This window comes from Felis catus, chromosome A2, assembly GCF_018350175.1.
Source record: "Felis catus isolate Fca126 chromosome A2, F.catus_Fca126_mat1.0, whole genome shotgun sequence".
NCBI lineage: Eukaryota > Metazoa > Chordata > Mammalia > Carnivora > Felidae > Felis > Felis catus.
The window spans coordinates 6,881,972-6,890,430 of record NC_058369.1 but is presented as its reverse complement, the minus strand read 5'-3'; the positions used below and the strand labels follow the sequence as shown (position 1 = coordinate 6,890,430).

The 8,459-nt window shown below is 39.3% G+C and overlaps 1 protein-coding gene across 1 annotated transcript; it reads right to left on the bottom strand.

Annotated features, from left to right (window-relative positions):
• LOC101083065 (olfactory receptor 7G2-like) lies at positions 1-1,016 on the bottom strand. Its single transcript, XM_003981831.6, has one exon. It carries the CDS (start codon positions 961-963, stop codon positions 1-3), a length of 963 nt encoding a protein of 320 aa, XP_003981880.3. The 5' UTR covers positions 964-1,016.
• Between the last annotated feature and the right edge of the window lie 7,443 nt (positions 1,017-8,459).

The window sequence follows — 8,459 nt, the reverse complement described above, 5'->3', positions numbered from 1 at the left end:
TCAGATCAGTTTCCTCAAGGCTCCCTTCATGTCCTTGTTCCTCAGGCTATAGATAAAAGGGTTCAACATTTGAGGGACCACGGTATACATCACGGAGGCTACTGCAGTATCCTTGGAAGAATGAGTAACTGCAGAACTAATGTACACCCCAAAAGCTGTCCCATAGAACAAGGAAACCACGGAGAGATGAGACCCACAGGTGGAAAAGGCTTTATGTTTCCCCCCAGCTGATGGCATTCTCAGAATGGAAGAGACAATTTGAGTATAAGAGAAAATAATCCCAAGGAAAGGAATACCACCCAAAATGCTAGTCACTAAATACACCAGGATGTTATTGATGAGGGTATCAGAACAGGCGAGCTTGATGACCTGAGCAAGTTCACAGAAGAAATGAGCAATTCCCAGGTCTGCGCAGAAGGAGAGTCGCAGCACCATCAGACTGTGGAGTAGGGCATCTGCAATGCTGATGCTCAGGGAGAGTAGAATCAGCAGGCCACAGAGGTGGGGGTTCATGATGACTGTGTACCTCAGTGGATGGCAGATGGCCACATACCGGTCATAAGCCATTGCTGCAAGGAGAAAGTTTTCCAAGCCTGCAAAAAACAGGACGAAGCAGACCTGGGTGAGGCAGCCTGTGTAACTGATAGATTTGCTCTGTCTTTGGATGTTCACAAGCATCTTGGGGATGGTGGTGGTGCTGAAACAGATGTCAGTGAAGGCCAGGTGGGAGAGGAAGAAGTACATGGGTGTATGGAGATGGGAGTCAGAGCTGATAGTCAGGATGATGAGTAGGTTCCCAAGCACAGTGGTCAGATACATGGTCAGGAATAGCCCAAAGAGAAGAGGCTGCCATTCTGGATTTTCTGAGAGACCCAGGAGGAGGAATTCTGTTACACTTGTTTGGTTTTCTGGTTCCATGTTCTTGATAAGTCTGATGGGAAAAATACAGGTGAGACAACACATAACAGAGAGGACACATAACAAGGATGCTTTATTTTAAAGTTTGTTTATTTAGAGAGAACGAGTGGGGAAGGAGCAAAGAGACAGGAGGACAGAGGATCTGAAGCAGGCTCTGTGCTGACAGCAGAGAGCCTGCTGTGGGGCTTGAACTCACAAAATGTGAGATCATGACCTCAGCTGAAGTCAGATGCTCAACTGACTGAACCACCCAGGCACCCCAGTGATGCCTTATTTTAGAAAATCTGGACATGAATCGAATTGAACTCAGGCTTCCAGACTTTGGAGCTGAACTCATAACACCATGTGATGCAATCTCTGACTAGTGCAGATTTAGGTGTCCTAAAGCATTGATCAGACTTCATCGCTTGCCTTTTGGAAGTTTCCACCGGCATAAGACTGCAAGTGCTTTCCTGGTGCTTTAAGCTGTTATGGTTATTATTTTAATAGGATTCACTTTTCTCCTAACATTAGAGTATTTAAACACTCGCAGGGTGCCTGGGTGGCTCATTCAGTTAAGTGTCTGACTCTTTTTTTTTTTTTTAAGTTTATTTGAGAGAGCAAGAGAGAGCGAGAGCAGCGGAGGGACAGATAGAGAGAGGAGAGAAAGAGAATCCCAAGCAGGCTCCTTGCTGTCAGTGCAGAGCCCAACGTGGGGCTCAAATTCACAAACTGTGAGATCGTGACCTGAGCTGAAATCAAGACTCAGACGTCTAACCAACTGAGCTGCCCAGGCGCTCCAAATATCCAACTCTTGATCTCAGCTCAGGTCATGATCTCATGGTTTTCAGGATCGAGCTCCAAGTCAGGCTCTGCTCTGACAATGCAGAGCCTGCTTGGGATTCTCTTTCCCTCTCTCTCAGAGCCTCCCCTGCATTGCCTGTGTGCTTTCTGTCTCTCAAAATAAATAAATAAATAAATAAATAAATAAATAAATAAACAAACAAACGTTAAAAATGTTAAAAAAAACCCCATTCTTATAAGGTGATACATAACACATCTCTTTTTTTCCCCCAAACTGAGGAATTGGATGAAGGAGGAAATGCACAGGGGCCTTGAAAGAGAGAGAGAAAAAAAGCAAAAACAACAATCTGTTAGTATGTTAAAAGCAGAATCCTGGGATGAGAAAGGTAAAATCTACGGGCACTAATGTTCAGGATGTTTGACAGGAGTATTGCTGCAGTAGTGAGAAGAGGAAGCAGATTGTCAAGTTAGCCCTAAGAGGGGAAAAGGAAATCAAGAAAGGTATATCTGGATACCTCAAACCCCTTGCTGGTGGGACTTAAAAAGTTTAATCAATATAAATGGGAGCTTAGTTTTAGGAATGACTTACCTTCCCCCACCAGGGACAGGGACACACACACGCACACACACACACACACACACACACAACAGCATATGAAATAAATACATGTACACTCCTTAATTGCCACTCACATTTTTACATGCAAAACAATGGGAAAAGACTATAAACAAATTCAAATTTTAGAATAACAAGTGTGATCATTATCTTCATTAATAAGCAATTACTTCTAAATCAACTTTGACTGTTCTCCTTTCCAAGGTACCTTCTTGAGATCAGTGCCTTCTTTCGTTTTCCGCTTTTTGTGGTAGTTTATGGACCACCCAGGCACCCCTCATTTCCCTCTTTTTTTTTTGTTTAAATATGAAATTTATTGTCAAATTGGTTTCCATACAACACCCAGTGCTCATCCCAAAAGGTGCCCTCCTCAATACCTATCACCCACCCTCCTCTCCCTCCCACCCCCCATCAACCCTCAGTCTGTTCTCAGTTTTAAGAGTCTCTTATGTTTTGGCTCCCTCCCTCTCTAACCTCTTTTTTTTTCTTCCCCTCCCCCATGGTCTTCTGTTAAGTTTCTCAGGATCCACATAAGAATGAAAACATTCCCTCTTTTTACGGTAGTTTATAGAAAAAATTAATCCCTTCCTACTCAGCAGTTTAATTGATTTTCCGTTGCTTTTTGAAAAATGACAACTCTGTCTCTATTGTAAAACAGATAATTTTAAGGAAAGAAATGTTGAAAATCAATGATAGAAATTTAGATCATCCTCTTTCTATGCCTTTTAGGCCCCATCAAGGTCTGGGTCAGGCAGCCTTGGCCAGTCATTTCCAAAGGAATCCTTAGTTTATGTATCAGGAAGAACTCAATGACACTCCTATTTCCTGTATTACAGTGAGTTCCTGAGAATGATGTTATTGGATTACCTCAAACAGACAAGACATAATTGGCTATGTCCTGGGTGCATCAATGGATCTGCTAGATACTCTTATGAACCAAAGTTTTAGAAAAAGTCTAAAAAGTTTTCTTCTGTGAACAGTCCATTAACATACTAATGTTTAGAACTGAATGGCCCTAGGTAATCTCTGTCTCACCAATGAGAAAATATGAGCCCTTAGCATGGAGTCATAAAAACAAGCAACCGAGAGCATCCATCAGTATTTCAATTCAGACACATCTAAGTTTAATTCTGTCTCCAGTACTTGCTTTGTAAAGAAGGGCATTTTGTGTTTTCAACTGTGTGAGAAGACTTGGTCTCATTTGGATAATGTGAGACACTGTAAAACCTTATGGGAATGTTGCAAGAATTAGTAATGAGTAGACCAAATCACCAAGCACAGTGTTTGATATATGAGCCACTTTTAATACTTCCTATTGTGATTTGGTTCTGTCACAGACACAAGTGTACCACTTGGCATGATTCATTATAAAAGGGAAGTGATAGGTGGGACAAAGTGTAGGAAGAGAGGAGAAACAAAGGATATCTTTAGCATGGCAACCATAAAATTCAGGGAAAAATGGATGTGTTGAATCTCTTTGTGGAGTAATTGCTTACGTAGGGAAACAGAGGTGAACAATCTGAATGGACATCAATGGTTAATGCTCCTTTCTCATAGACATGATAAAATGTATAGCAAATAAAATGAATACATTAGACCCAGATGTATCAACACAAATAATAAAAACTCCAAAGAGAAAGTAATTTTCCTAACAAGACCTATATCATGATCCAATTTAAGTGTTTTAAATAACACTGATCTTAAAACTTTAATTTCTTATTATAAAACATTTCAAGTATACAAAAAGTATAGAGAAAACAAAATCCTGGGTATCCACCACTAAGGACCACTAAATTAAAATGTATTGCCATATTTTAGTAAATATTTTTAAGAATTAAATTAATACATATTTATTTTTCCATGTCCTCAATAACTTTTCCTTGCCCAAGGGAATCACCATATTGAACTTAGAATTCATTATTCCCTTGTGGTTTTAATATTTGAATAAAAATACATAAGCTTTTGTTTTGCATTTTATTTTTAAAAAAAAATTTTTTTTTCAACGTTTATTTATTTTTGGGACAGAGAGAGACAGAGCATGAACGGGGGAGGGGCAGAGAGAGAGGGAGACACAGAATCGGAAACAGGCTCCAGGCTCTGAGCCATCAGCCCAGAGCCCTACGCGGGGCTCGAACTCACGGACCGCGAGATCGTGACCTGGCTGAAGTCGGACGCTTAACCGACTGCGCCACCCAGGGGCCCCTGTTTTGCATTTTAAACCTGACATATTGCGTTTCATTTTTGTTTATTTTTTAGGAAGTTTTTAAAATTTTATTTTAGAGCAAGAGAGCACATGTGCATGAGTGGGAGAGAGGCAGAGAGGGAGAGAGAGAGAGAGAGAGAAAGAACCCCCAAGAAGTCTCCCTGCTCAGCACAGAGCCTGATGCGGGGCTCAGTTCCATGACCCTGAAATCACAACCTCAGCCAAAATCAAGAGTCAGATGCTCAACCGACTGAGCCACCCCGGCACCACTACAGTTTGCTTTTAAAAATAATACATTTAAGGTCTTGGTACTTTTTTCTCTGGTTTATTAACTTTAACTATCTTACTTTAGTCTAATGTCTTATTACATCACAATTTAACTTTTTTCCAACTGAGAAGCATTTTATTGTTGCCTTTTATACACCCCCACACACACACACAATGTGTAAACAATTTAAATAACATGGGGAGAACAACCAAATTCAAGACTGTGGTTGTCTCTGGGAATGGAGGGGAACAGAAAGGATATGCTGTCTTTATTTATATTATTTTGTTACCTTTTAAAGGTTTTTTTTTGTTTTTATTCCAGTATAGTTAACATACAGTGTTGTATTAGTTTCAGGTGTACAATTTAGTGATTCAACAATTCTACACATTACTCCGTGCTCATCACAATAAATGTACTCTTAATCTTCCTCACCTATTTCACACAGTGCCCCCAACCCCCGGCCACGTCCCTCTGATAAACAATAGTTTGTTCCATGTTATTTTGTTATTCAAGAAAAGAACTCTGTGTGAAAAATAGTATGGATGTTCCTCAAAAAGTTAAAATAGAACTACCGTATGATACAGCAACGGAGCTACTGGGTATTTACCCAAAGAATACAATAACACTAATTCAAAGGAACACACACTCCTTTTGTTTATAGCAGCATTATCTACAATAGCCAAAATATGGAAGCAGCTCAAATATCCATCAATTGATGAATGGAGAAAGAAGAGGTGGTGTATATGCATACAATGGAATATTTTACTCAGACATAAAAAAAAGAATGAAGTTTGCCACTTGCAACAACATGGATGGAACTAGAGGGTATTATGCTAAGTGAAATAAGTCAGTCAGAAAAAGACAAATGCCATATGATTTTATTCATGTGGAATTTAAGAAACAAAACAAATGGGCAAAGGAAAAAAAATAAGAGAAAAAGAGAGAATAAGAAACAGACTCTTAACTATGGTGAACAAACTGATGGTGAACAAACTGATGGTTACAATAGGGGAGGTGGGGGTGGTGGTGAGTGAAATAGGGGGTGGGGATAAAGGAGTGTCCTTGTGATGAGCACCAGGTGTGGTATGAAAGTGTTGAATCACTAAATTGTACACCTGAAACGAATATTACACTGTATGTTAACTAACTGGAATTTAAATAAAAACTTAAAAGAACTCTGGTGGCAAAGTAATCAAGTCTTACTAAATCTCGAAGCATGGGTACATGCTTATTTGTTTTATTATTCTATGCTCTTTTGTCTTTTAAATATTTCATAGATTACTAAAAAGAAACAGGTAGGCTGTGGTGTAGTTTTGGGATCTGCCTCATTCTCTACCTCCTCTTTCTCAGAATACTTACAACCAGGAAACAGTGTCAAAACCAAATATCTCTTCTAGAAAGGAGTATCATGAGCCAGGAGTAGAAAGAAAAGGAGAGGCTGGCCATACATCTCTGTACTATGCTGAAGAAATTTTTAAAAATGTTAGAGAATTCTAGAATTGTATTCAAAATTGAGCAAAAGTAGATTGCTCTTAAGAATGGAAAAAGTGCCAGGAATTTAGGATCGGAGTCGGTGATTAGCAGGATGAGAGATGGTCAAGCATTGGTGCAAAGGTGCAATCAAACAGGTGGAGGAGAATATTGATGGACCATTAGGGAGGCACCTCAGAGGTGGCCCAATTCTCCTCATCTTCTGCGTGTTCTCATCTCAAAATCGCCAAATGGACCTGTAAACAAAGAACTGTCCTTATTGTAAGACATAAAGTAGGGGACTTGAGATTACCTGGGTGTCAACAGTAAGGAATAACATTCAGTTCTTCCTTGGGTGTGAAGAAGAAAAACGAAAGCCCTGTTCTCATTGAGCACAGAAAGATAGTGAAGCACTGGACTCCCGTGCAGAAATAATGGACCCTGAGACTAGCCCCAGGTGGGTGTGGCTGTTGAGTGGGGTGGTCACAGGCAGACTATTTGCACTCTCTTTCTCCTTTGGGGGTTCAATATCCAAAGCTCCTCATTAGCCAAACTCTTTTACTCTCATGTGATCACAGGGCAGCACAAATCCTGGAGGATTGAGGCTCAGAGATGAACTCTGTTTTGTCTGATGCTCTCACTCTGAGTGGTCAAACATATGCTATCTTCTTCCTCCACAGTTCTTGGCTCACATCCATTTCAAGTCACCTACACACCCAAACACATCTTCCTTCTGTTATTAGATTCTAGTCTTTTTAAAAGGTCTGTTTATTTGTTTTTTTCATGTTTATTTATTTACTTTGAAAGGTGGGGGAGGGGCAGAAAGAGAGGGAGAGAGAATCCCAAGCAGGCTCTATGCTGGGGACAGCCTGACACAGGGCTCCGTCTCACAAATCATGAGATCATGACCTGAACTGAAACAAAGATCAGATGCTTAACTGACTGAGCCACCCAGGAACCCCTAAAGGTATATTTAAATTCAACCCTGTTTTAATAACAATCTCAACAAGACTTACACATACTACATTTGAGCTAAAAACATGTAATTTCCTTCCATGGATAGATAAATATTACCTGGATTAATACATGTGATAATGTAGGAAATGTGCCCTAAAAATGGAAACACTAAGGGCTAATGTTATGTATGGCTCATTGGATGCTGATTTCACCTGTGTATATTATATTTAGCAGTTGCTGATATAGTCTATGTACTCAAGTGTAACAGACATTTGTTCTCTTTATAAAATTTCATTACCAACTTTTCCCAATTCAATATTAATGGCTTAAATACACCTTTTTTTTCACATCAAGGACCATGGGTTAAAATTATGGTTCTTGGCTATCCATATTGTTGCACTAAATTACAAATTATCAGAGTAGCAGTCAATCTGTGATGCCATATGGCTCTGAGGATGTAATCGTAAGATTTGGGGACTGTTTATTTGTTGGGGACAAGAAATTTTATTTTAGTTGTTAGGATACAATTTTTTTTAAAAGTAGGCTTCATGCCCAACACAAAGCCCAAAGTGAGGCTGGAACTCACAACCTAGATCAAGACCTGAGCTGAGATCAAGAGTCGGACATTAACCGACTCAGCCACTCAGGCACCCCATGTTATGAGACAATTATTAAGACATTGACAGAGACAAGTGATCAGAAGCAAGAGCCCAGATATGAACGGGCAACTTTTTTTATTGAAGAAGTGGGATTACAGTGAATGAATGAACTAATTAAAAGGTACAGGGACATAAAATGAATTTAGCTACCGATGTCACATCACAGTCAAGGTCAAACTCCAGGTGGGTTCATGCCTCAAATGTACAAGCCAAAGCTATAAATCCTTTATTTTGAGGTAAGTATGGGTTATAGAAACAAGACTATTGAGAACAAACCACTCAAGAAAACATTGACAAATTCAACAGTAGTAAAACTAAGCATTTATGTTCATCCAAAACACATTGCAACTTATTTACAAAATAAAGTACAAAGTTTTTGAAAGAAATTTTCAATGTATGTAACTAAGAACAATTTACCATCTCAATTAAATAAAAACTCCTATGAACTAATAAGAAAAAATAGGTAGCTCAATAGAAATACTATAAATAGATATTTCACAGAAGAGGAAAAATAAATGGCCCATAATAAGTGACAAGATACTCTCTCTCAGAACAAGAGAAATCTAAATTATTGAGATAATGTTT

Excerpts from the sequence above, each read along its gene's own strand:
- LOC101083065 (XM_003981831.6), bottom strand. The coding sequence starts at position 963 with ATGTGTTGTCTCACCTGTATTTTTCCCATCAGACTTATCAAGAACATG.